At 37.0% G+C, this 27,519-nt stretch overlaps 1 protein-coding gene and 1 long non-coding RNA gene across 2 annotated transcripts; both read right to left on the reverse strand.

Annotated features, from left to right (window-relative positions):
- LOC143854889 (importin beta-like SAD2 homolog) lies at nt 1–27,009 on the reverse strand. Its single transcript, XM_077365009.1, has 11 exons — nt 26,777–27,009; nt 21,109–21,258; nt 20,953–21,035; nt 16,656–16,805; nt 15,776–15,938; nt 15,503–15,687; nt 15,236–15,409; nt 14,018–14,163; nt 13,787–13,910; nt 13,523–13,703; nt 1–231 (listed from the first exon to the last, which is right to left on the reverse strand). The coding sequence occupies exons 1-11, from the start codon at nt 26,864–26,866 to the stop codon at nt 157–159; spliced, it is 1,521 nt and encodes a 506-aa protein (XP_077221124.1). The 5' UTR covers nt 26,867–27,009; the 3' UTR covers nt 1–156.
- Nucleotides 452–1,423, reverse strand: LOC143855234 (uncharacterized). Its single transcript, XR_013237745.1, has 3 exons — nt 1,195–1,423; nt 885–985; nt 452–791 (listed from the first exon to the last, which is right to left on the reverse strand). It is a non-coding gene; the product is annotated as an uncharacterized LOC143855234 (long non-coding RNA).
- Nucleotides 27,010–27,519: the final 510 nt, after the last annotated feature.

Below are 27,519 nucleotides of genomic sequence, written 5' to 3' on the forward strand. Positions count from 1 at the left end.
ATAGAAAGGAGGGTACGTACCGTATTTGTTTAGGCATGATTCAAAATAGGAATGGGCATTACCTGAAGAATGTTCCAGCAAACACTGCCATAGAGATCTACATTGGGATGGAAGCACAATGTCTTGAATTTCACCTTTGGAGGCTCGATTGGATAATCAATGGGAAAGGAAACAGACCTTATAAGTCATTCCTTCTAGTGATTGTCCCTTTCCAACCATAGACGTTATACCCTACAGGGAAAGCAAACCCTTTAGAATCTAGAGACATCCAAAAAAAATGTGAAAGAAATGAATATGAGTACTATACAGAATTCTTTCAGAAGCAAGGGTTACAATATTAGGTATAAGGGGTGTTGACAAGAAATTTTGGCATGCTTCTTACCATTAAGGCCATTACCTCAGGTTGTAGTCCGTTCATCATAGATGAACATAAAAAAGAAGACCATTAGAAACAAGAATAACAAAATAAAATCAACTGAAGTCCGACAAGGCGAATGATGTGCTAATTTGTTTTACAAACCCAAAAACATCCACCGCACTAGGAATGCAAAACTCAAGAAATTTGAAAAAAAAGAAGAAAATACTCCCATACCCAATTGAGCGTGCCACCACATCGAATGTGGGCCCGCAGGTGATTGTGATGTAGATGTTGCCAGATTCGAGCATCACATGGCTACCCTCGAAAACCACTTTTTATCTCCAGCAACCACCCGGTTTCTAGAGTTCCTCCTTAACCCGGCCAACCATCCTCAGTTGGCCATCTGATTTGGAATGGAAACCCACATGTGTCCCTTCACAATCGGTAAAACAACAATAAATGTACAACACCTTTGAAGGCTGGAATAGATAATCAATGGGAAAGGAAATAACCTTGTAAACCAAACCTTCATATGTTGTATCATGGCTTCCAGTGATTGTCCCTTGTTCCTTTCCAACAGTAGATGTTATCCCCTTCAAGGCAAGCATACACTTTACAATCTAAGATCTGAAAAAAGAACATGGAAGAAAATAATGTAAGTATACACAGATTTCTTATAGAAGGAAGGATTACAATATTAGGTATCAGGGGAGTCGAATGGTGTGCTAATTTGTTTTATAAACCCAAAAACGTCCACCCCAGTGGGAATGCAAACTCAAGAAATTCAAAAAAAAAAAAAAAAAACCATAACAAGACATTAAACCCTAAATTGATACCTCGCTTCATACAAACTCAAAATACTGATGTTTCTTTCGAGGAATCGAGGGTCAGGTCGAGGAGAGTTTTTTCATGTTTTTGCGTCTCATCTCCAGAAGCACGAACTCGGGTGAAATTCATAGATCCAGCCACCTCCATGGTTTGCCGGCTAACACATCAATTACGGGAGAAGTTGTGTGGGAAACCCCATCCCAATCATCTCCAGATCCATCGCTCAGGTTATCGCTGCCAGATCTGCAGATAGAGGTTGAAAATAAATAAATAAAAAACACATCCCAACTCAGTTCAAACTAATGAGGATAAAAAAGAGAAAAATGAGAGGAAGAGAGAGAGAGATGGGGATGCGTAGGTAAAGACCTGTCTTCAATTGGAGATGATGATGATAATGTTGCTAATAGGAGATAGAGAATGGGTTTGAAAGAGAAACAGGTGTTGAAAAGGTAAGAGTAAGCTTTGTTTTCGCTCTCAATACAGATAAAAAAGGGGGGAAAGGCAAAGCAAAATAACAAATGAAGGAAAAAAAATAGCAGAAGATTTCTAGCGTTTTGAGGCACTTGTTGGCCGACATCTCCTTGAGATGTTGTAATCTGTCTGTGGCGGTTGTTTTGTAGAGGCCTGAGAAGATCATCAAGAGAGAGAGGAGGGGGGGCGTTTAGGGCATTAGAGAAAGGGCCTCCGTGAAATCCCCAAAAACCCAGTTTAGCATTTGATATTTTTTGATATTTTTGGATTTTGGTAAATTGATGACTTTTTTTGTGACGGTGGTTTTTTCGTTACCTTTTAGCGTTTATGAAGCAAAAAGAAAATCAATAACAATGATTCCCAAGACATTGCCAAACATGTTTTTAGCTTTTCTGATTCGAAAATTTAAAAAAAGAATGCAAAAAACGTTCTTTAAAAACGATGCCAAACACACCACTAGTGAGATGTGTTGTCGCACATGTCTATAACAGTAAAGTCAATAAAGAAATACAATGTAATAAAGCATAAGAAAGTAAATGACCAGTCTCCCCTCTAAAGACCCCAACTCTATGTCAATATCACAGAGTTACATGCTAGTGTTGGTCCCGTGCCGATTTGACATCCCATGCATAAGATAGTTCCTTTGTTGTGCAGTTCAACGATGTTGCCTACCAAATATCATTCTTTACATTAATGAAATTAAACGCAAATCATGACCTTCAATTTTTTTTTCATTCCAACCAATTCGGTTGAATTTCGAGAATTTTGATCGAATTTCTGTCCATTTCGGGAATTTCATTTGGAAATAAAGATGTGGAAGATATTCATTGAGATTTCATTTCGGTAGGGATGGAAACGGAAACATTTCGGTTCTTTTAGGGAAATTTAAAACCATGTTTCTCGGTTCCAAAATTTTCTCCTTATAAACCCCACTTCCTACTTTAGATACCAGCATCGCTTCTCACTCTAGCAATAATGGACATTACAATTTTAAAATGGAAAACCAATACGTAACTATTACGCTATTTGATTACCATTAAACATACTAAGGATTTCTCAAATTCTACCTCCAAGATTATACAATATTCAATTGCCTTTGGCTGCATCTGAACCTCAGGTTCTGAGGTAATTACTATTGTAGGATTCTCAAATTTAGATCTTTGTAATCCATAGCACTCTACAACAGATGTCACGGGGGGGGGGGGGGGGGCGCATGTTTAAACCACTATTCCCTTTTAATTAGAATGGCTAATTTTTATTGCTAGCCCTGCTATTCAAAAATTTAAAAACAAAAATAAAACAATCAACAAACAAGCCCAACTACATAAGGGATTGGGAGCGACTGCCAACGAAAACCCAATAGTTCCATACGTTGCTAGAAAAACACCCAAACTACTCACAGTTGGTCGTTCAGTGTAAAAAGACAACCTTTATAGACTCATCCTAGATTCTTTGACAAAAATGAAAAAAAAATCAATTTAACAGCATAAAATTGACTTGTGTGCACTTCACATAAAAATGAACAGGATCTCGTCTCTTATGGAAGACCAGATCTTGTCTCTTATGAACAAGATTTCTCATTTTATGTTTTCACATAAAATGAGAGTTTTTTTTTTTTTTAAATTATCAAGTGGGGCCCACGAGGACCTCTTACACCCTATGGAAGACAAGAAAATGTGGTACAGGTAGAGAAGAGTATATATGTCGTTTTGACTGGTTTGACCATAGTCATCCAGTTGTGAGTGTCGTGAATGAATCCAAGAAGGAGAATGGGAGAGCATAGAACTAACACAGTCCAGCAAAAATTTTGTTCTACACCCTTTATGATATTAAATTATTAATCAAACTTACAAAAATTGCAAGATTGCTGCTAAGTGAGACATTCAATAATTAATTACACCATTGAGCACAATTCAATTCTATACCCATTATGTTAATAAATTACTAATCAAACTTAAAAAAATTACATGATTGCCGCTAAGTGAGAAGTTCAATAAAATCCAGGACGTCTTAATCCATAGAACTCTACAACAAGATTGGGGTGGGGGGGGGGGGGTCGCGCATGTTTAAACCACTGTTCCCTTTTAATTAGAATGCCTAATTTTTATTGCTAGCCCTGCTATTCAAAAATTTAAAAACAAAAAACAAAAATAAAACAAACAACAAACAAGCCCAACTACATAAGGGATTGGGAGCGACTGCCAACGAAAACCCAATAGTTCCATACGTTGCTAGAAAAACAACCCAAATTACTCGAAGTCGGTCGTTCAGTGTAAAAAGACAACCTTTATAGACTCATCCTAGATTCTTTGACAAAAATGAAAAAAAAAATCTATTCAACACCATAAAATTGGCTTGTGTGCACTTCACATAAAAATGAACAGGATCTCATCTCTTATGAACAAGATATCTCATTTTATGTTTTCACATAAAATGAGAGTTTTTCTTCTTTTTTTTGAAAAAATTATCAAGTGGGGCCCACGAGGACCTCTTACACCCTATGGAAGACAAGAAAAGGTGGTAAAGGCAGAGAAGAGTATATGTGTTGTTTTGACTGGTTTGACCATAGTCATCCAGTTGTGGGTGTCGTGAATGAATCCAAGAAGGATAATGGGAGAGCATAGAACTAACACCGTCCAGCAAAATTTTGTTCTACGCCCTTTATGATATTAAATTATTAATCAAACTTACAAAAGTTGCAAGATTGCTGCTAAGTGAGACATTCAATAATTAATTACACCATTGAGCACAATTCAATTCTATACCCTTTATGTTAATAAATTACTAATCAAACTTAAAAAAAATTACATGATTGCCGCTGAGTGAGAAGTTCAATTAAATCCAGGATGTCTTAATCCATAGAACTCTACAACAGATGTCCGGGGGCGGGGCGGGGGGGGGGGGGGCATGTTTAAACCACTGTTCCCTTTTGATTAGAATGACTAATTTTTATTGCTAGCCCTGCTATTCAAAAATTAAAAAACAAAAAACAAAAATAAAACAAACAACAAACAAGCCCAACTACATAAGGGATTGGGAGCGGCTGCCAACGAAAACCCAATAGTTCCATACGTTGCTAGAAAAACACCAAAATTACTCGAAGTCCGTCGTTCAGTGTAAGAAGACAACCTTTATAGATTCATCCTAGAATCTTTGACAAAAATGAAAAAAAAATCTATTTAACACCATAAAATTGACTTGTGTGCACTTCACATAAATATGAACAGGATCTCGTCTCTTATAGAAGACCAGATCTCGTCTCTTATGAACAAGATATCTCATTTTATGTTTTCACATAAAATGAGAGTTTTTTATTTTTTTGAAAAACTTATCAAGTGGGGCCCATGAGGACCTCTTACACCCTATGGAAGACAAGAAAAGGTGGTAAAGGCAGAGAAGAGTATATGTGTCGTTTTGACTGGTTTGACCATAGTCATCCAGTTGTGGGTGTCGTGAATGAATCCAAGAAGGAGAATGGGAGAGCATAGAACTAACATCGTCCAGCAAAATTTTATTCTACACCCTTTATGATATTAAATTATTAATCAAACTTACAAAAATTGCAAGATTGCTGCTAAGTGAGACATTCAATAATTAATTACACCATTGAGCACAATTCAATTCTATACCCTTTATGTTAATAAATTACTAATCAAACTTAAAAAAATTACATGATTGCCGCTAAGTGAGAAGTTCAATAAAATCCAGGATGTCTTAATGAGGAATAAAATAGATATTAGATTCCTATATTTGTTCACACTTTCACCAGCTCCATCCATACTCTACACGTTAAAACAGGACAATCCATCATTCGATCTTTCTAGAAAAGATAAAACCGAAGAAATGAGTAAAAGAGAAAAGACTTTAGGACATGAGGAGAAAAATTAACAAGATAATTTCACTGACTTCACATGGCAACTTTGATCCACTTCAGCTGAAACTTAGGATTTGATGTTTTAGGGAATTGTTGGTTTTTGAATGTTGATCGCTTAACTTCGAGCAACTATACGTTTTCGTTTTGTCCTCCAGATACATTCAAGGTTATCAGTATTATGCATAGTTACCGAGAAACTCCCCTTTTGGTCATCTTACTCGTTTCCCAGAAAACATAATGGAGACGGGGATAAAATAATTTTTTTATTTAGGAAACATGTTTATGCAGGATGGGTAAGGGAAGACAATTGGGTATGTAGCTCTGAAACCAATTGATGTAGGCCAACCAAGTAAAGGACTGCTTCAAGGTAGAGTCAGACTTTGGTTGGCTAATCTAAGGGAATATGGGGATAGAGTGGCAGGATCAGGTAGGCTTGGGAGAATAGATGAATGAAAAGAAATAAAGAGAAGGAAAGAAGGAAAAGGAAAAGTACAGGGGAAAAAAATAACCCGAAGTCACACTAGGTTCTCCTAGGCATCACACCTAAGGATATGAAGCATCACACTTCAGAAAAAGACCACACCCAATCAACATAAGAAAATATCAATTTCCACTCACATTCAACGGTTTTCAGGACCAATATGTCATTCATATTTATAGACTATGCAAGCCATACGAAATTTGAAAAAAAAAATCCTAATCCTTATTACAAACCAACTCCTAGTCTAAATCAGACTCCTACTAACTTAAACTGCAAACTCCTGACTAACCCGTACGGGTGCGGCTCTTTGGCTTAAAGATATGGGTTTGCTCCCCACTGATGCGAGTTCGAATCCCCACGGGCTTACCCTGTATGCGTGGTTTACAGCTGATTGCACACGCATCAGTAGGGAATAGTCCCACCCTATAAATTGAGGTGGGATACCCTATGTGACTGTCCAAAAGAAAAAAAGGAATTCCTCACTAAAATGGACTAGGAACAGGTTATTGAGGTCGGATACCCTAGGAATTCCTCTTATTACATGGACTCTCCTTACTAAAAGTAAACTAGGACTCTTGAAACCCACTAGGACTCCTAAATTCTCATTGAAACCAGCCCACTTCAAATATAAGGACTCAGTTATGTTGCAATGTGGGCCCTTTTTCTTTCTTTTTTTGAATGGCAGCAATGTGGGCCATATTAATCACTTAAGTGACACGATGTCACGTTATGTCATGTGGGCCCTTATGGACACTTAAACTTAAGTGAATTAACAAGACAAATGACATATGTGTTATTGTAACTTAAGAAATTCATAATAAACATGTGGACTCCAGCTTTTTATTAATGGTAACATGTGGGCTCCATTTAAACACCTGCAACTTAAAGAAACCAAGTGATATTGTTGGGAAAACCTTGGTGAGTCTCATAGACTTAAAAAACATCTAAAGGACACCTAAAATCAAAATATGGACCCTACAATGGCCTCCATCACTGTTCCTGGAAACTAAACTAGGAACCGGTTTCCTAAATTTAGGGAACACATTTTCTAGTTTTAGGAAACAGGTTCCTCAATACAGGGATATTTATTACTAAGCTAGTTACATAAAATTAACAAATGATTAAAAACTTGGGGATAATTCTCCACCTGTTCCTCATTAAAATAATAGTAAGTAGCCTTTCCTCATTGGAAGCTTTAGTATTTTACATTTAGCAAACATTAAGATTCAAAATTATAATGTTTAAATAGTGAGAAACCTAATAGACTTTTCATTTCTATCTTGTGAGAACCCTAGCTCACCCTCTCTGGCATGTATGGACCGTGAGAAGAGCAAAACATCAAAATAGTCTGAGAAGGGTGAAGAGCAAAATATCAAAATAGTCTGAGAAGGGTGACCATAGTTCTCTCATTCGTTGTGTTATTTCTGTTTTTGTTCATAGGAATGGCAATTCTTTCTTATAGGTCCATTTCCCTGCACTCTTTTGTTTAAGAAAGTTTCATTTTCCCCATAATTCTTTCCCGCGACATTATTTTATAAAATTAAGGCTATTGATATTTGTACTACCATGTTCTGATAATTACACAAACTCAGCTTGTCTTTTCTTTTGGATTGGCTTCTGAGAGCTTTTTGGGAATGATAATAACCTTTGACAGTTGTTTAAATAATAAAAGACAAGATGAGTTAGTGCAATTATCAAAACATGGTAGTGCCCACATCAGTAGGCTAAATTAATTACGAATGAGTTTCTTTTCTTTCTCACTTTAGGACTCCTTTTATGGAACTAATTTTCATGGGAAGTTGGTTTTGTAGTTTTGATAGTTGTTTGGGTATATGGAAGTTAGAATAGTGTATCATTTGTTGTAGATATTTGATGGGTGTATTTACATATATAGGCAACAAACTCAACTTATTACTATTGTTTTAGACTTTTAGTGTGTAAAATATTAGAATTATAGGTCAAATAATTTGATAATATTAGTTTGACATGAAGAATTAGGAAATGAGGAATGGAAGTGGGAGTTGGGGCTACCCAAACAATTGAGTGCACAAGGATGACAGAAATAAAACCTATAGTAATGAATATATAATTGTTATTAATTTAAATATAAATGTTATTATGGTATTTTTAGTATAATAGAATAACTATGTTTCTTCTCTCCCAAAAAATGACTTGAAATAAAATGGGGAAGTGACATATTGGCCCCGTTTTTACTTGGGACGGCCCCCTCTAGTGTATCATCTACTCTTTTACACTAGAGGGGGTTGTCCCATGTAAAAATGGGGCGAATATATCATTTCACATTATGTGTAGACTTTTTGTGGGACCCTGTGTACTCTAACCTGACCCCGCTTCTCACTTTTAATTACAACGCATTTTTGCCTGAAGGATAAGTAGACCTTCTTTCCAGCCTATTGGCCAATAGACCTTCTCTGTCTAGAATGATGATTGACTTATAGGATAATATGAGGAATTAAATTTCTCAAATGATTGAAAGCTTAGAAAACAAACAAAAGGTCAAATCTCTGTCTAGTGATGATGTTACTTATAGGGTAATATGAGAAAGGAAATTTCTCAAATGATTGAAAGCTTATAAAACAAAAAAAAAGGTCAAATCTCTGTTTAGATTGAACTGAACTTCTTGAACCATTTTGTGTTGTTGATAGCTGTGAATATTTCTATCATGAAAATTAATCTATATGCCTTGCCATTTTTTTGGTTCTCTGTAGATTATTCTCAGCAGAATGCTTTGTTTAAGATTCGGGGTACTGTAATTGTTAAAAGGGGTTTAGCATAGTTAGTATGCCTTGTTTTTCCTAAAGTTTTCAGTTCTTAACTCCATTAAGCAATGCAGTAGAGGAATTTAGAAAAATGTCTGGCACCCCAATATCCATCGCCCTTCCATCGATGAGAACCTCAATTTTAAACATGTGTTCCTGGCTAGAGCCGTTATATCAGTGTTTGGGGGCTTCTATGTGGTGCTGGTCTGTATATCAAACTAAACCCACATTTGTAGTGTCATTTAGGGGCCGTTTGGATACACGGATTTTAGAATCTTGGATTTCCTCAAAATCGTGGATCGAAGACTAGAGAAGGAGACCGTCCGTCGTTTTCTGATTAGTCGCCTTTCTTTCCATCGAGCGAGAGAGTAGATCGCCCCTGTTTCCAGGTTTTAGAATCCTCAGGATGGGGAACAGATTTCTAAAACCAGGATTTCTTACTTAAACCCTTCATCTGCAACCTACTTCCCCCGCATCTGCAACCTACTTCCAATGTAAAAATCCAGAATTTTACACTGCTTCCAAACTAAAACCTGGATTCTGAAATCTCAGAATTCACGTAGACAAACAGGCGGTTAATTTTTTTAGAAGAAGTAAAATTTTGGAATGCATGCAAATGAATGGCTTGATTACCAAACAAAGCCTGAATACCAAAGCCCCCTTAACAAAATAAATCGAGGACCTGTACATATGTTTTACAGGAAAGTTGGTTTGAGACTTTGAGTATTATTCATGATTGGGAGATTTAGTATGAATTTTCTAGTATATACTAAATTTTGAAAAAGATCATGAACCCTATATACTAATATAGTAGTTACATAGAAAGATGTATTTTAGTATTGTATACGACTGATATCCCTTGTATTCCCGTTATCTTAACTTGTCTTTTTTTCTCTGCAATTGGCGTTTAAGGTTCTCAAAATACAACTTGCAGAAATGTCTCAGGAATTGTGTTTTGATTGATTGTGTATTGTATGGAATCTGCTTAATCGGATGTTTAATTGGATCCTAATCATGAACACGGGTAAAACATGAGAATGGTTCTCATCCATAAGTGATGACTATAAAAGATTTTACTAGAAATTTTCTTATAATTCATCAAATCTCACTTAAAAGGAAAATAAGCATGAAATAACTATGAAATCCCAAATTATTATAGAAACAATAAAGACTCCATACAGATTAAACATAGGCATCCAAAGGTACATAAAACACAAATGCCAGAAATTCAAATACCCACAATTTACATGTACCACGAGCATAAGAAAAGGCATTAGTGAGTAGTTATGAAGAAAAAAATTGCATAAGCTCAAAAAACCATTGTCAATTTTATTTTTATTTTTTTTAGAATGGTCCATTGTCAAAATTCACGACTTTAATTTCCTACAACATATAATAATAGTATATAATAATCTATAGAGGAGTGCCAGAAGGACACCATTGTATCATTGGCAAGCATAGACTGGAACTCCTATTGTCATCCTACAAGGGTATCCTCAGATCATAGTATATTTAAGAACAGTACTCATACATAATATCCTCAAAAAACTACTAAGGAAAAGTAGTTTTTTCGTAATTGTCATATTTCGATACCTCTTTTTGTAATTTTTTCTGTAATTGTCATATACAAGTACCCGTCGTCCATAATTTCCCTCCAAAACTTTACTACTAATGATTATTATTGGTAGCTTCTTTCGGTACTTATTATTGCTAGCCACCTTTGAAGAAATAGTATTTCCGTGCAGTTATTCACCACCTCTAATAAGACAAATCTCTGAACACATACAATTGCAAAGGATGGGCGAGACGTAGCCTTTCGAGAAGGTGGCTAGCAAATAATGATTTATTTTTTCAAATAATTCCGTAAATTGGTAGGATTGAAATTATGTGGCTTTAATGGGTGCCTTTATTAAAAAGAATAAAGGAGGGGGTAGGATTGAAAATATGTGGGTTGAATGGGTGCCTTTGTTAAAAAAAGTCAAAAAAAGTGATGTGTAATTCTCATAGAATTTTGGGAGAAATTCAAATAATTCTCTCCTTTTCTCTTCTGCTATATAGTATATAGATATATATCAATCCTTATTCAACCTTCCTAGTTCAACGTAAACCTCTTCAATTCAAATAGCAAACTTCAGGCAACCCAACTTCTAACCAGACATGGACTATCTCCAATTCAAACAAAATCACCAAAATTCATAACAACTCCTTTCTCCAAAGGCCATCCTCCCATTCTAAATTTTTTTTCGAACCAAGGATATGTATTGCATCAAATCATTTCTTGATTCCTTTCAAATAATTCTCATCTGTCTTTATCAGAGCATTCACTCATTCCTCAAACACGACCGAGGGCATGAGGAAGCCTACCCCATTGAGATTCCAGCAACTGTGTTTTTCTCTCTTGACTTCAAAGATTTTTCGTTAGGTGGTGGAAATCAAAATCCTTTGAAAGCAGCCCTAGGTGTGTCACACTATTTTGCAAGCTTATAGCGCTGTTCATCACGAGGATAGAAATTCTTGGATAAGTTATTATTGGGATTGGCTATCCTGCTTGGATAAGTTTATCTAACCAAGTCTACGTAAGGATAAAATAAATCCCGGCTTGCTATCCTCATGGTGAACAGGCTCTGTAGATCTTGAAGAGAACCTTCGAAAGTGGAATAATGAAACCGAGACTGAACTTTAGGCTATAAGGAGGAAACTTCTACTATGTCAAACAAAGAAAGATGCATAGGTGAATTAAGCAAGGAAGGGATTAGTGACCAAGAGGAGATTCTTTTGCGTCAATGATATCAAGGCTTGTGGCTGAAGAAAGAAAGTACCAAGAGATTCACTTTAGGAAGGCAGCTTTTAGTCTTCAAAACGATAAGTCTCTTGGCATGAACGATTTTTCCCTAGAGCTTTTCCAAGAGTTTTGGGAAACCATCAACTCCAATGTGATGACGGTCATGGAAGAGTTCTATTTTTCTCATTAGGCATCCAAAGCATTTAATGAATCTTTTATTGCTTTGATCCCCAAGGTGAAGAATATAGAGGACATAAAAGAATTTAGACCTACAAGCCTAGATGGTGGGGTCTACATAATTTTGGTCAATGTATATCTTTAAATACTAAAGGGATTATGGCTTTCTCGTAGATATAAAGCAAAGTGGATATGTATCAAGACAAGTTCCAGAGCGTTTGTTGCCAACGAAGCATTGACTGCATAAGGAGGAAGTGGTGTCTAAGAAAAGGCATGTGATTGTCATGAGTGGCCTATTATTTTTTAGGCGCTACAAATAAGTGGGTTTTGGCTTGAGGTGAAGGAAGTGGATTTCTAGCATACATTCTGCCCAATTTTCTATTATAACTAATGGAGCTCCACATGGCTTTTTCTCCATTTCAAGAGGCATCAGCTACCGGCGGAAGCCATTGGTTACCTATTCAAGAAAGCTATTGACGTAAGTCATTCAAAAGGTACAAAGGTCAGAACTAGGCCAGTAATATCCCGTCTTTAATATGAGAGAATACTATTGTTTTACCTTGGCTTCAAAAAATCAAGCTAGAAATATTAACATCCGTAAGGCCCTTATTGAGGAACCCACTAAATAGAAAATCAAACACGCTCAATATTGGGTAACCAATATTGATGAAGGGATCATTACCAATTGCACTTGAACTCAGATGACAGGGTGTCTATATTTATCCCAACTTTTTCATATTTCCTTGAGAGCCCAAGGGCTTCTAAGATATGCTGACATTTCTACAAACCTCTCAAGTTTTACCTCTATTGAGACTTTTTGGACTTGCTGTTTTAAACATGAATGCTTCCTTGTATAAATAGAGAAGATCCGTTGTTGAATCGATTAGCTATATGATGTTTTTTGTAATGACATAGTCTCTTGACATTTTTTGCCGGACATTTAAGATGTATATGCAACATGAATGCTTCTTCATATACATAGAGAAGGTTTGTTGTTGAATCAATTAGCTATAGGGTGTTTTTACTTTTAGTAATGACAGTCTCTTGACATTTCTTGCCTGACATTTAAAATGCATTTCTGCTCTTGTTTTGGTGGATCCATTTGTGGGAGTTTGTTTCTCTCTCTATTGTTTTTTTTTTTCAAATGGCAAGATAATATTATTAACAAGGCAAAGGGAGACCGAGGAGGTCAACCTGAGAAATACAAGAGAAGATCAAAACACAACAAAAATACAAAAACCAAACGAAACAAAGTAACGGAACAATCATGGGGGAAGAAAATCATACATCTCCAACCCCGGCCTATCGGCACCCTCCCGAGCTAATCTATCAGCAACACTATTAGCGGATCTCCTGATATGGACGAGCGATATCGACGATCCTTCCACTCAATCTAGAATCTCGTCGAAATACTAAGCAAAACCGCCATGGAGCAACCTTAAAATCTCTAAGCCACCGAATAACATTGAAAGATGGTTCTCTCTATCTATTGCTTTGTAGCAAATGGAATCTATGATAGTCTTCATATGCACCATCATCTTACTAAACAATGTTTCAGTTGTGATTTTCAATGCCTTACCCAAATCCAAAGCAAGAAAATGGTTTGTCACTGAGCATATTTATTGAAACACTGTGAAGTCACTAACCATTGAAGTGACTTCCATCTCTCCATCAATAAAGAAGCATAAATCAAATAAAAATTAAATTTATACCACAGTGCAAGCTATAGAAGGGTGTATTAGAGAATTAAAGGGAGAGAAAAATGACCAACCTTCGCTCTTAGATGACCAGCGGGACTGCTAAATTCAGGGAAAACATGTTGCACCAACATACGTTCAAGCTCAGACTTGTAAGGTTCAGTTTGTTTCAATTTATCACATAATGCCCCAATAGCAAGAAGAGCACCATCCTTTTGCCGATATGGTTTACATTCTATAGGTGCGTCATCATACCTGTATTGCATAATAAATACTTCAAAAGCATTGATCCTTCAGCCTAGAATGATATTTGATAGAATATTGGGCAGTTATGATACCTCTTAAAAGTCAGTACAATGAATTGAATGAACTCTTGAAAGTTTCCTTTTCCACTTTTCCTCACCAATTCACTTACAAAATCCATGGACGCAGTACAAGGACTATATAAGTCTTCAATAATATCTGCACAAAAACAAAGGAGCAAATACCAAATAACCAAATTAAGAACGAATCAAGAAAAATAACTGCAGAAATATTGAAAGTAAAATGGCTTGATTTTAAAGACTCACCATAGCCTTTCCTCACATATTCATGTGGATCTTCATTCCATAACTTTTGATCATTGTCATTGAAGCACATAAGTGGAAAAATTATCTCAAAAAGAACAATATGAAGTTGAGGCTGCAGCAACTGATACATACTATTCTTCGAAATACTGTAGAAAAAAGAAATTATTTCCTAGCTAAGATCATCATATTAACCAAAAGTACCTTGCAATAAAAATACGGATTCCAACTAAACTTGAAAATCAATATTATATTACAGTGACTACAGTCACCTTCAAAAGTAATTCTTTGCCGTTTCATAAAAAAAAAAATTTATGTAAAATTTATCGAGTGTTTATAGGATAGTTAAGAAGTAGAAGCATTTGGTTATTGTTATGAGAGAAAGAAAGGGTTGCGTGGTTCATAAGTTTCGAAGAAGACTATAGCAGGGGAGAATCGAGTTACTACATTCCATATAGAAGAGTGTACAATCCTGCGCAAGATATTGATATGAGATTATGGCTATGCAATCGTTGTGGTGGTGACCAAAACTTAGCATAAAGTTCGTTGGTGGGTTCAATGATCAAAACTTGTGGATCAAATGACACTATGAAGTGCTGATCAAATAGCTTAAAAAAGAAGTCGTCTACTCCGTAGATATCTTTATTTGGCAAACTTTGAGGCTAGATGTATTTCCTACTTTCATAGGGAAGGAAATGTCAACACAGATGGGTAACCTGAACATCACACACTGTGCAATATTTATATGCTAGAGTTTGTATCGTACATGTTTAATGTATTCATTAGTTTTTGGAGGTTATTTTACGTTGCATTTGTAGCTTTTGGTTGTCCTATTTGAGTAGCTACTTGAAGTCTACATTTATTTATTAAGAAATATTTTACATGTTTATATTTACAAAGAATGAAAAAATAAAGAAAAAATAATAAACTTAAATTCACCATAGGATCCAAGTTCTACCAAAGAATCCAAGTTCAACCAAACATACTCATCTCGAAAGAATCCTTTTGTTAGAAAATAAAATATTAGGATTACATTTACATACCAATTATGTATCACATTATACAGCATTATAACCCAACTATCATATATAAAGTATCAACTTCATATAATTGATTAAATAGTAGTGTTAAATATGCTTCTTAAAAAATAAAAAATAAAATAAGGCATTAATAAGTACATAGTTGAAGTTGAGAAACCACAAGAATTCATATTACACCAACCTGCTGCTCAAATATTGGAGAATAAGGTTGATAACTCTATCAGGTAAATAACCTCCTATGCGGATCACATCTAACAATTTTAAGTGGCATTCCAAAATTTTCCCAGCATAATTCTTTTGAAACATTTGAGCAAAAGCTTTGTTCTCCGCTTTTTGAAGCTTCGAATCTCCAAACCTGTGAGGTGCAGATTAAATGGTCATATACCAAAATATTTCCATAACAATATAACCTTGTTTCAGGAATCAATTTTGCTCCCAAGAACCATACCGAGTGTACAATCGGTTTAATATGTGAACAGTCCATTTCTTCACTTTCCACCATCCCCACGATTTCCTTAATTCTGGGTCATTTGGCTGGCCTTCTAAAGGGACAGGCCTTTCCAATATGTTCAGGAATAGGACCATCCATGCGTTGAAGACAATGGGATCAAACAGCTGCTTTGGAATCTCTAACTGGAAAAAATGAAACCAAAAGCATGGTAAAATCATAAGCACTAACAAATATTTCACAAAAATTATCAACTTGTGTCAGAAGGTATACATATATCGAAGACCAGAATATTTTGCAGATGAGTTTGATTAAATCTGCCACTTCCAGCAAAGGAGTGCCCATCTGAACAAGTCTATTAAATATACTAAGTAAATGAGGAAACGTCTCGTCAACAATGTGGTAAACTGGCGTCCGCTCATCATCCGACTTGAACCTTTAGACAGGATCAAAGAAAACGAATAGTTTGAAAAGTTAATCTTTAAGTAGAAAGAAAAATTAAAAGAATATATAGGACCCTTCATCACAAAGAATATCAAAAAGATCCCTGAAAAGGAAATGCAATACTACATTCAAGAGAAAAGGTAATGGAAGTTTAGATTTTAAAAGAACATCAATATAGGACTCTAACTCTTCAGACAAGGAATACTAGAGTTTCTAGAAAAAGAGCTACAATGCCTGATTTGGAAAGTACAAGTATAATTCACTTTCATGCTTCCACTCAGTTGGAAATATAAAGATGGAGACATAACATAATCAGAAAGATGTGCTTCCCCGTTTCTTTCTTTCCCTTTTTTCTCGGAGAAGTTGTATGTCAAATATGCATGTTGACAGGGAAAGCAAAATAAAACTGATCGGCCTTTAGCCTTGTGTATCAGGGTTACATGCTTACATATAATTGTATACTAATTACACCATTCCGAATAATACATTAGAAGATACTTGATAGTTATACAAAACAACAATAAGGATGTGCTTATTATCAGGTTTTTGGGTTTTCTAAGTCAAACATGTGCACAGAAGTAATCATGTCTATTTCCAAATTAAATTGAGGAGACTGATGATCAAACAATTGAAAAGGCATATCAGATACACAGTCACCAACAAAATATAGCAGGAGAAATTTTCATTTGTAAATTTAATTGAGACATACTCGTATTTGCGAGAAAGAATCCTCAATACATATAAAGCTCCATATACTTGCTGATCTTGTAAGTTGTGCTTTATCCATTGGAGAAGGGTAGGCCATTGTTCTGGGTAATCAGCATGGATGATCATTTTGAGGCACTCACCAAGCTGTGCTCTGTTCGATGCAAAGTAGATGTCAGACAGTTCCTCCCATATAATAGAAATTGGCAATCATCAAAAGGAATCCATTTAGTAAATGAGTTACAACAGAGAGAAGGCCCAATAAACATTTTTGCCTATGCCATTAGATGGCTAAGAGGCTCACACGGGGTTCCAAGGAGATTTGCCGCCTTATTCGATGAGATCCAGGATAGGATTGGGGCGGCATCAACTTCCTTTATTCATATTAGGCGGCCAGCTAATGGGGAGGCGGACATATTAGCTAGAAAGGGTGTTGCCCGGTAGAGCATAGAGCTCTTTGATTTCCTCCCTCCCTAGTCATAAGATCTGTATACATTTTCTCTTTTCTTACTCTTTCTATGATTTTGTACTTTTAGGGGACCTCCTCGGTCTCTGTTTTCTTTAATGAAATCACTTTAATCAACTCAACTCAACTAAGCCTTTGTCCCAAACTAGTTGGGATCGGCAATGAAATCTCTTTACCATTGAAAAAAAAAAAACATTTGCCTATGTGCAATGTGAAATGATACTAACAGATAGGAAAGGTTTGAATATGCAACTTTATTAAAATATGCAAACAAGAACCTAAAACACTGTTCAGAATCTAAAAATATGTCAAGGGTTTTCCATGAGATGGGAAAGGAGAACTATTAGCCCCATACAAGGTATGTACGTGATTGTCTAATGATGAGCAAGGAAGATCCATCTTTTTTGCTCAAAAGGGTTTATTGAACTCATAATTCATTGGATAAGTTTAATGAATGTCAAATAAGTATCATAAGAAAATTGATCCCGGTTGTTCAATCATCTGAAAAGCAGGGCCATTCTTTGATAAATTATCACTATTATTCTAAAAAAAAAAACCCTCCAATAAATGACTTTGTTTAATCAGTATGGAGTAAACTAAAAAGATTGAATCGATGATGTCTTTCAGCAAAAAAGACCCAATGTCAAGTCCTAACATCAAGTTATATCACTACAACAGCACCAAAACTACATCTACAAGTGGATCACCTTGTTTGTATCTCCATAAATTCGAAGAAAAAAAAGGATGTCCCCAGTTACATCTAGCATATATTACAAATTACATTCCCTAGAAGTGTGCAAGATATCAGACATAAGGAACCACGCATTTTATACTTCCAATGCCAGCCCTAGAGATGCTCGACAATCATCCATGAGGAAGAATAAGAAGTCAAGGAGGAGAGCAAGAACTTAAGGTCCAATAATCATAAAAGGATCTTATGTTTAAAATTGGAGAGGTTTAAGATGGGCCCCACCCATGTCCATACAGCACGAGCTATGGTAGTTTGGTCTTAAAGTGATTTCTGGTGACCCCTTTGTAGGATCATGGCGCTAACAACTATCCCAAAACCAATTGGTGATGGGAAAGGCACAACCATTATCTTCATTGAGTAGCACCATCGCGGCGCGGGGCCACGTTAATCAAACCATCCATGACCGTGCCCTCCAAGCCCAAGGGGCATTTGCTGGCCCCCATAAGCCAACACTCTCCACCACCACCACCACCACCACCACCACCACCTCACCCCCGGCGATGACCCTGGGAGTCTCGAACCCGCGACCTTGCTCTCATACCACCTGTAGGATCGTAGCGCTACCAACTATCCCAAAACCAATTGGTGATGGGAAAGGAGCAAGCATTATCTTTATTGAGTAGCACCATCGCGACGTCGGGGCCAGGTTGATCAAACCCCCCTCGGTCATCCCCTTCGAGCCCAAGGGGCATTGGTAGCCCCCATAAGCCAACGCCCCTCTATACAATTAGCAGTAGAACATGTTTTTTAACAGTTTTAGGGGTATATTTATTTATTGAAGTAAGTCCTTTTAAGTGGTTTTAATAACCCACAAATTTTCACAAACCTGGGGATGTGCAAGTTAAATTTCACACATGTTTGTCTAATTCTATGTTAGGTTAGTTCTTAGACAAAATGCTGAGGAAGGCCCAATTCCCCATGAAAATAAAGGCCCCCCTCCGGCGCCTTCATTTTGATTTTCAGAACTGCCCCAAAGGCCCTAGGCAAGCATATTCCAAACTAGGCCCCTCGACCGCCTCCATTTTGATTTTCAGAATCATTCCAAATAAGCTTCCCAAAGCCTCCACCGTCGACTAAGCCTTAGCAAGTAGGGGGTGCCTAAAAATCTTACCCAAACGAACTTCGCCACAACGTGGTAAGCCTAGTTCCACGGTTCCAACTCCATAAGATGTTTGCCAAATGCCCGACCTTCTTATCTAAGAATACCAGTAGCTTGCGTCTCTGATTTGAACCAAAACAATACTTCATTCCGATTCAGTTGCTTTGGTTTGGGGAGGATAGGAATACTTCAGAACCAGCGAGCCCAATCATGGATTTCATCCACCTCCCATGTCTCCTTTCTCACCTTTCCGATGAGGCACAATTTCAAAATCACTACCCTCTCTTCCACTTCCATCCCTGGTATGGTAATGGTAACAGTGAGATGGTTTCCTTCCTCAAAAATAGAAACCAGGCCACTTTTCAGCCAAACCATCTTGAGATCGATACCCTGGATCTTCAATGCCTTCCTCGCATCATTCCCATGATATGGCTTGTATCAATACCACATAAATTCCACTCCTTTCATGAAGGCATGGTAACCAAATTCTTTACACAGCCAGTCTCCAGGTAACACCTTGAACCTCGCTAGGAGGGGATTTAGGAACAACTTTCTTGTCTCTTTCTCTGTTCCTAGATGCTATTTTCCCCAACTTCATTGTGGCAGTTCCATTCTTTACAACAATCACATTCACCCCCTGACCACCATTCAGAAGACCTACCTTCATTCTCTCCGTATCCATCATTTTCTTTAATTACAGCCTGCCAGAGAGTCCCACGCTATGACGGTAACACTCCTCCAACAATAAAGCCTGCAAAGCTTCAAGAGTCGAATACCCAGCCTGGATCAAATCAGTGAACAGGCTGACACAACTACTGAGATTCCTCCCGCAACTATACCAACACCCAGCCATCTCACTAGCATTGGAAGCAAGACGCCCTTTTTTGCTCACCTAAGTTTCTACACAGATGATCACTAGAGACTCTTCAACCCAAGAAGTGCGCAAGAGAGTTGGTGATTTTTTTTTTTTTTGAAGGACCTCAACTGTGTCAAACTCATAAATTAGTGGATCGTTTTCTGAGTTGCTCTTCAGTTTGGATGTAACTGCAGATGTATGGAAAGGACCTCCAAATAGGGAAAGGAGAGAAGGGCAGAACTGATATTTGGGATCTATTCTTTCAACCAAAGGGGGATTGGTGGGAGGCCATCAAAAGATTCAATTCACTTCAGCTTACATTGGACTAGCTAGTATAACAACAGTGAATGAGACATGGGTTTTCGATAACTACACCCCAACCTACAATTTAAATTGAATGGGACATCTCAAACAATTAGATAGTTGAAGAAACACACTTCAACACTTTGGCCGATGTACTCTAACTTCACGAAATTAGTCACCTCCCCCATAACAATTCATTTTTCATATATAACAAGCATCCAAATTATAGAGTTGATAATAAATTTTGCTCCACATAACACCTATGACCTTGCCCTGTTTATGGGCCATTGGTATTTTCAATGTGAGATCTTCCACAGAAATCGCTTTTGGTTTCATAACTTTCACTTAAAAAATGAAAGGACAAAAGGTAGTTCACATAGATTTAGGTAAAACAGGAAGTTGTGAAATTCAGGACCAAAAAATAGAAATTAGAAGCAGACATAAAATCCAAAAATATTTAGGATAAAAGGGAAGCTTAAAGGGCAAATAGAAATATTGAACAGGGCCATAATTTCGTATTTGTACAAAAAAACAAGAATCAACATATATAGAGAAGTATGCAGGCAATGTAATCCCTTAGGCCCCGTTCGTTTAAGATTATGCCTACCGATTGCGAGTCCAAAACCAATTATTGGACTCAAATTTACGTTTAATTTTGAGTCCAATAATTGGTTCTGTACTCACAATCGGTTGTCATAATCTCAAACGAACAGGACCGTAGTGATGCAGCCTAAGGAGATAATTGATCAACCAGAATTAGAAATTATGATCACAAATTTCCAATCACGACGCTAAATATGTTGCTGAAGGCCACTCGTTGATGTACCTCAACAAAGGGGGAATTTGAACAATGAATCGGAGAAGATTGTTCCTGACCATGTCTTTGTCAATAGTTGAAATCTTGTGCTGCTCATCTATAGTAATTAGATACAACAACTGTTAAAATCACATACGGAGAATAAATTGATTGAACTTTACTTACTGATATAGACATACCAGGCTCATGAGGCGACCAATTTTTAGCCACAAAGTTTTTGAAATGAATACTGGCCACTTGACGTACAGGCATGTCACGGTTACCATCTACAATGATCTGCAACAGCCTTACCAAATGTTGCGGAGTATACTGGAACTGGGAAAAAATAGCAAAATATGTTGAATTGTGATGTGGAGTATACTGGAACTGAGAAAAAATAGCAAAGCATCTTGAATTATGAAAAATAAAAATAAAAATATGAGCACTCCGAAAAAGAGCTGATGAGTATCAAGATTCAATTAAGATATTTTTTAGCGTACAAATATAACATGTAAGAATTAAGACAACAGTGAACAATCTCAGATTTATCAAGAAATCATTTAGTAAAATGAATAAGAACGAAATCAACAACAGTTCAATCTAAGAACACGTAATAAGCTGGACTCAGATCCCACATAACTCGAAGCTTACAAATTACGCACTAACTAAATCAATCCAAATAAAAGAGACCCTTTAAATGAATCTACCACAAAACAACCTTTTTAGAATCAGCAGATGTGAAATTGATAATGCCATAGACTAACTAATATAAGCTAATTGCTGCAATCAATCCAAATAAATAAACCCACAACATATTTGTTAGAATACATCAGATCTTGACCGTTTGATCAGGTGTGTGGAAGATTAGATAGTTTAGATAGATTAGCAACTAAGCTAGATTTAGTAGATAGGATTTCTAAGTGTTCTACATAAACACTCATTAGGGCTAATTGTAGTGTATCCAAGATTAGTGGAACAAATCTATAATTTATCAATATCAACTCTTCTTCACCAAACAAACTACAGCTAACATTTAACTTTAATCAGAAAATCGATACATATTGTAAAAAAACACTTAAGACCTAGATTGCTAAACAATCATCCAACAAAAATCCATATGGAAAAGATTGTAAGTTGTTAAAATAGAATATACTTGTGGACCCCGATCCGAGAGAGGCGGGCGACGAGCCCCACACGAACAGTCTCAGGATCATCCACGTGAATGGAGAGCTCTACCAAGGAACTCTCGAAAGAAGAATGCCTCTCACAGCATGAGTGGCGATAAAAGGTGAGATACCTCTCGATTCGGGGACTGGCCCAGATTCGAGGCGTACCTTAAACAAAGAAGAGTCGTCATCCAAGGAAGTGGGCCAAGGATCCCATACTATGCTCTGTTGCAACGGATAACCAGAGATTATGAAAGAAAGGTTCGTGCCTGGTTACGAATTCGGAAGGTCCAAAGAGCACCTCATCCGCCCAAGTGCAAACACCTGGTCTCTTATGTCATTTACTTAATAATTTTGAAGAGTTTTGGGCGAAAGTCATATGAAATGGGAACGAATATCTCAGAGAAGACGTCTATCTAATCATGCATGTCTCGGAGATGATTAATAAGCACACAGAAAAAGAAATGAAAGAAGTGTCACCTGAGAATAACTAGGTTATGAATGTCATACCTAATTGGTGTCTAAATTCTGGTGTGCAAACACAAGCATGCTACAGCTAAAGGTATAGGATCTGTACATGAAAGTAAGAAAACACAGCAAAACACACAAATCAACTCTATATATGACTGGACAAGATGAACCCTAAAACTCTAATGCGACTTGACTCGGACCAAGATGGTCGTCCATCCTAGCTGCTCTACGTATCCCGGCCTCGGGAAGAATCGGAGTCAACGTAGTTCGATGACCTATTCTAAACTATGATGCCTAACCATCTAGAACCGCTATCCTAGACTCGATCCACTAGACTCGACTGATTTTTAAAGTTTTTTGTACGATTGCTTAAGTTCAGGTGAATTGTAATTTTTAGGACTCTCTATATGCCCTAACTAATGCAAGTTGGTTAGCCTTAAGCTAATGCAGGTGGGCCCTACATCCTATGTGTAACTAGGTTGTGCATCCTAAAGAAAACCACGGGCTGACTATATGCATCCTAGTCTAGCCATCAGTTCGACTAAATGTCTAACCGATCGACTCGAGGCCTCCTAACTCTAGGGACACTCACACGACAGGACACACCATATCAATACAAATCAGGACAGACTCCTAATTCTAAACACCTCAAACAACTAGGACAGACTCCTAACTCTAGAGGAAAATTTTTTTTGAAAAGGTTTTGAAGATTTTTGTATTTTTGGGAAGATTTGAAATGTTTATTTTTAAAGGTTTGGCTGGACCTGGGATAAAGATCCCAAGCTGCACTACGTAGCCTGTGGAGAGGGATCAAGCCAACGTAGTTCGGAACAGACTTTCCTAACTACTTTTAAAAGACTCAAGATTTTTGAGATTTTTGGTTTTTAAATTTTTTTTATGTTTTTTGACACAAGAGGACAAATTCCTATCATCATAAGGGGAGGACAAACTCCTGATATCCCGCAAAGGTTGGACAGCATCCTATGCTTTGCGGGGGAATGAACAGAATAACAACTCTGCAAGGGTTGGACAGCATCCTATACCTTGCAGGAGCGGATAAAGATCACACGATTTGATGAGAGGTTAGAAAGAATCTTAACTCCTATGATGATAGGACTGACTCCTGAAACTGAAAGACTGACTCCTAACACAAAAGGACAGACTCCTATGCTAATGACTCTGAGAAGGGCTCTAATGAGACATGACATGTCTCCTAAAACAAAAGGATAAGTTGGGCCAATGAGACAAAGCCTGTCTCTAAAAGGTTTGATTTTCTGCCAAGACATAGCATGTCTCCTAAAAGAGGGCTCTAAATAACTCTTTCATCGCCCTTGCAATGAGAGGACAAATTATAAGGGTTTCTAAACACTGAGTAAGTCTAAAAATAAGAGGAGTGCTACTTAGACCGAGCAAGTCACCTAAAGATGGGCTTGGGCTAACGCCTTCATCGCCCTTATGATAGGGAAGATGATAAGCTACTGGACAAGATAACTTCCTAAATTAAAGGACAAGACCCTAGGAAACGATCCTATGGATATGAAGAATATGCCCTTAAGAAAGAGATCCCTTTATCTGTAAAATCTTAAGACAGGAAAAGATAGGGTTGGCTCATGAAACACTCCGTTATCACTAAATCTCAATGCTGAAATAAACTCTGAAGCCGAAGGCAAGAATGAAAACGAAGGAAACCCTCAAATCCAATATAGAGATCCCGAGAAGGGAAAGAAAAGATGAAAGGAAATGGAGTTACCGCTTTGATGTACCTGTTCTATATGAAACAAAATCAATTCAAGTAAGATGGAAAACTGCTGCCCTGATCGACTTATTCCACAATGAACACAGTCAATTAAACCCAAATGCTGTCTTATTTTCTCAGTGGAATAAATAACCACTCATGAACTGCCCGAATTAGTTAATTCAATAAGAAATAAAATCAACTTGGTTCAATCTAGAAATAATGTTGATCTTACATAGCCTGTAAAGCAATTATCTTGACAATACTGATCAGAGAGTAGACAACTCATTGGAATTATAATCTTGAATTATAATAAAAAATAAAGCTTGAACTTATGTACAAAACTACGAAATCTAGATGAGACTAGCATTTAAGAATTTACCCCATGTTTCCCATTGAACCCTTACAAACTCTGAAATTAACACAGAATAAACTACAAAGAGGAGGATATTTGTCTTTAAACACCAAAGGAATAATAGGACTCTACATTCTAGTATGTACCACTCCCGAGTTCATCTTATTTTATGCTTGTCCTGAGCCATTACTGTCGTTAAGAAATTAACGAATCAAGAAAAAGAAAGAGAGAGAAAAAATGTTGTCAACATTAGCACACAGAGGATCCAATATCAAGACATCTTAACCCTTAATACCTGGGATCTCTAAAAGAGATACGACAACTTCTAAAGAAACCTCAACAACCTGATTGAAAATAATTGGGGATTGCTTAACATGCAAGGGTGAAGCACAGTTCAATATGTATGGAGTTAATAATGCATGACTGAATGGGAATTGGAACATTGATAGCCATATATTGAACAGCAGGGTCATTTCAGCTATAGCCGCAACAAACGACAGAGAATGGATGCATTAGTATCATTTCTCTTGTCCAAAACATAATAACAACCTTCATGCATAGAAATTTTGAGAATCTTATTGTTATATAAAAAAAAAAACTGATTGTACCAGAAATCTGTAGTAGCAAATTGTAATAAAAGTTTTGTATATATAGCCACCTGCTAATTGAATCCCTAAAGTTAATGAAAGGAAATCCCAATTCAATTGTAAACACAGCAACACATGGATCAAAACATCATAAACACAGAATTTTAATGGATCTCTAAAAATAAAAATAAAATAAAAATTTGTAAACCATCAGTAGCAATATCATTTAAAGAATCCGTGGGTCAAACTAGAAATCCATACCTACTGGGAATTGTTGATTTCTTTGTTTTCTGCTGATTGAGATTTTCTCAGGAAATGAACAAAAAATAATGGTTGCACGGTCAGATTGATGCCGAATTCCAACAAGATTTTCTCCCTCTCTACAATTTTCCTATGAAATCTTCAAAAAAACTGTTCTAATGCCTTGGATCTCTGGAATCTAAAGAATCATAGACTTTAAAAGATTTCAAAGAAAGAAAAAAAATTGGCAATGGCAAAAGAGTAACCGGATTCCGTTAGAAATTGCCGGAATCAATGAAGGTTAGGGCTAGAGATCATAGATCTAAGGTCTAGGAGTATAGATCTAGGGTTTAAAGCTTTGGGATCTGACGTTTGTAAGTCGAACATAGGATAGATCTAACCAAAGAGCAGCTGGCCAGAGGAGAAATGTTGGCCGGAGGATTGCCGGAGACAATCGGAGCATGATCGGAAAAAAAAAAAAAAAATGGAAGAGCCAAGGTTAGGGTGTCGAATGAGGAATTAGGGCTTGGGATTTGGAGATGATAGGGTTTGAGATGGAATAACACAAGAGAAACAATTAGAAAATCAAAACGTCTGATCAAAGAAGAACCTGGCTGGAAAATTGCCGGAATCCGATCGGATCTTGGCCGGAGAAGGAAAAATTTGATCGGAGAATACGGGTTTTGGATCGGAAATTTGGAGAGAAACTCTCTCTCTCTCTCTTGCTCTCAGTAAAAAAAGGGAAAAAGAAAGGGATTAATCCGTTGGAGCTTGGCCGGAGTCCGACCGATGATCGATCGGAGAAGACGAAGATGGATCTCGCTCTCTCTCTCAGATTTTTCTTTTTTTTTTCTTTTTTTTCTTTTTTTCTTTTGAAAAAGAGTTAAAAACTCTTATTTATAGAGAAATCTGGGGTGTTGATATCAGCACTACCGAATTTGATAATCGTGCGGTTTTGCGCGATTATTTGATGAGCGCGCGACACAATCGTGTCCCATTCGGATAAAAAAAAACGCACCATTCCAGAATAAATTCGCCCCCCTCACAGGATAAACACACCCCCTTTTCTGTTTTACACTACGGTCCTCTCTCGGCTCGTTCGCTAGGCAAACGCGCTCGGATTTTGACGAAATTTTATGGGGACCTAGCTGGGACTCTAAGCTACCTTGGAACGATATTTGGGGTCCTAAAGCATTGGTTTGATATGGTTTTACTCAATCATGAAGGGTTTAGGGTACGGTCAAAATGGGGTGTCTACAATACTGAGTCAGAAATAGAGGAAAAAAACCCTAAAAATCACCTGATTGAGGCTCTCCTCTGCCGCTTTTCGCTCCTCCGGTTGAGGACTAAGTGCGGCTTGAAGAACAACAGCAAGGCTCGGTAGATCCATGATCCAAAAAAAAAAAAAAACCCTAAAAATCAGGTTGCAGTGAATAGAGAATCAGATTAAGAAGTCGAAGAGAACAGATGAATGGAATTATATGATGAGGATTTTAATCAAAATCGAAGCCCTTTCGGTGTATAAATAGCGAGAAGGTGAGGGAGAGAGACGGAGAGGAGGGGGGCGCGAGAGAGGAAAGAGGGGAGGGGTGGTATTTAAGGTTAGGGTTAAGGGAGGGTTTAGACCAGCACAAGTTGACTCAACACAGACCTATCCAGAGACTCGAACCATTGGTAGTCGGTTCAAAGACTAGTTAAAAGAAAAGGGAAATCTCTGTACAGGAGGGATCCAACCAATTACCCGTAGGAGTCAAACAATGTTTTGATCGGATGGTCTGATCAAGAGCATATGTGGCAGTTGAAAACTTTATTCTCTATCATTCTCTCGGTCTCTCTATCTCTCTTATCTGTCTATCCATAGGATACTATGATGTTACTTTTCCTAGTCATTGGTTTTTTTTAGGTTATTTGACTTATTTCCTTTGTCATTGGTTTTTTAGGGGGAAATAATTTAGGCCTTGTTTGGATTGCAAGAATTGTTCTAAAAAGTTTGGAAAAGAAAATTTTATCCTGAATTTCTTGCTTTTCCATTGTTTGATTAGA

Source organism: Tasmannia lanceolata, unplaced genomic scaffold (genome assembly GCF_043159265.1).
Source record: "Tasmannia lanceolata isolate RefF3 unplaced genomic scaffold, GAP_Taslan_0.1 ptg000020l, whole genome shotgun sequence".
NCBI lineage: Eukaryota > Viridiplantae > Streptophyta > Magnoliopsida > Canellales > Winteraceae > Tasmannia > Tasmannia lanceolata.

Bases quoted from the DNA above. Each gene is read 5' to 3' on its own strand.
- LOC143854889 (XM_077365009.1), bottom strand. From the start codon at position 26,866: ATGGATCTACCGAGCCTTGCTGTTGTTCTTCAAGCCGCACTTAGTCCT. The intron at 13,911-14,017 runs GTGAGTCTTTAA...GTTTTTGTGCAG, and splicing joins ATATGTGAGGAAAGGCTATG to ATATTATTGAAGACTTATAT. The intron at 13,704-13,786 runs GTATCATAACTG...TATGCAATACAG, and splicing joins ATTGTACTGACTTTTAAGAG to GTATGATGACGCACCTATAG.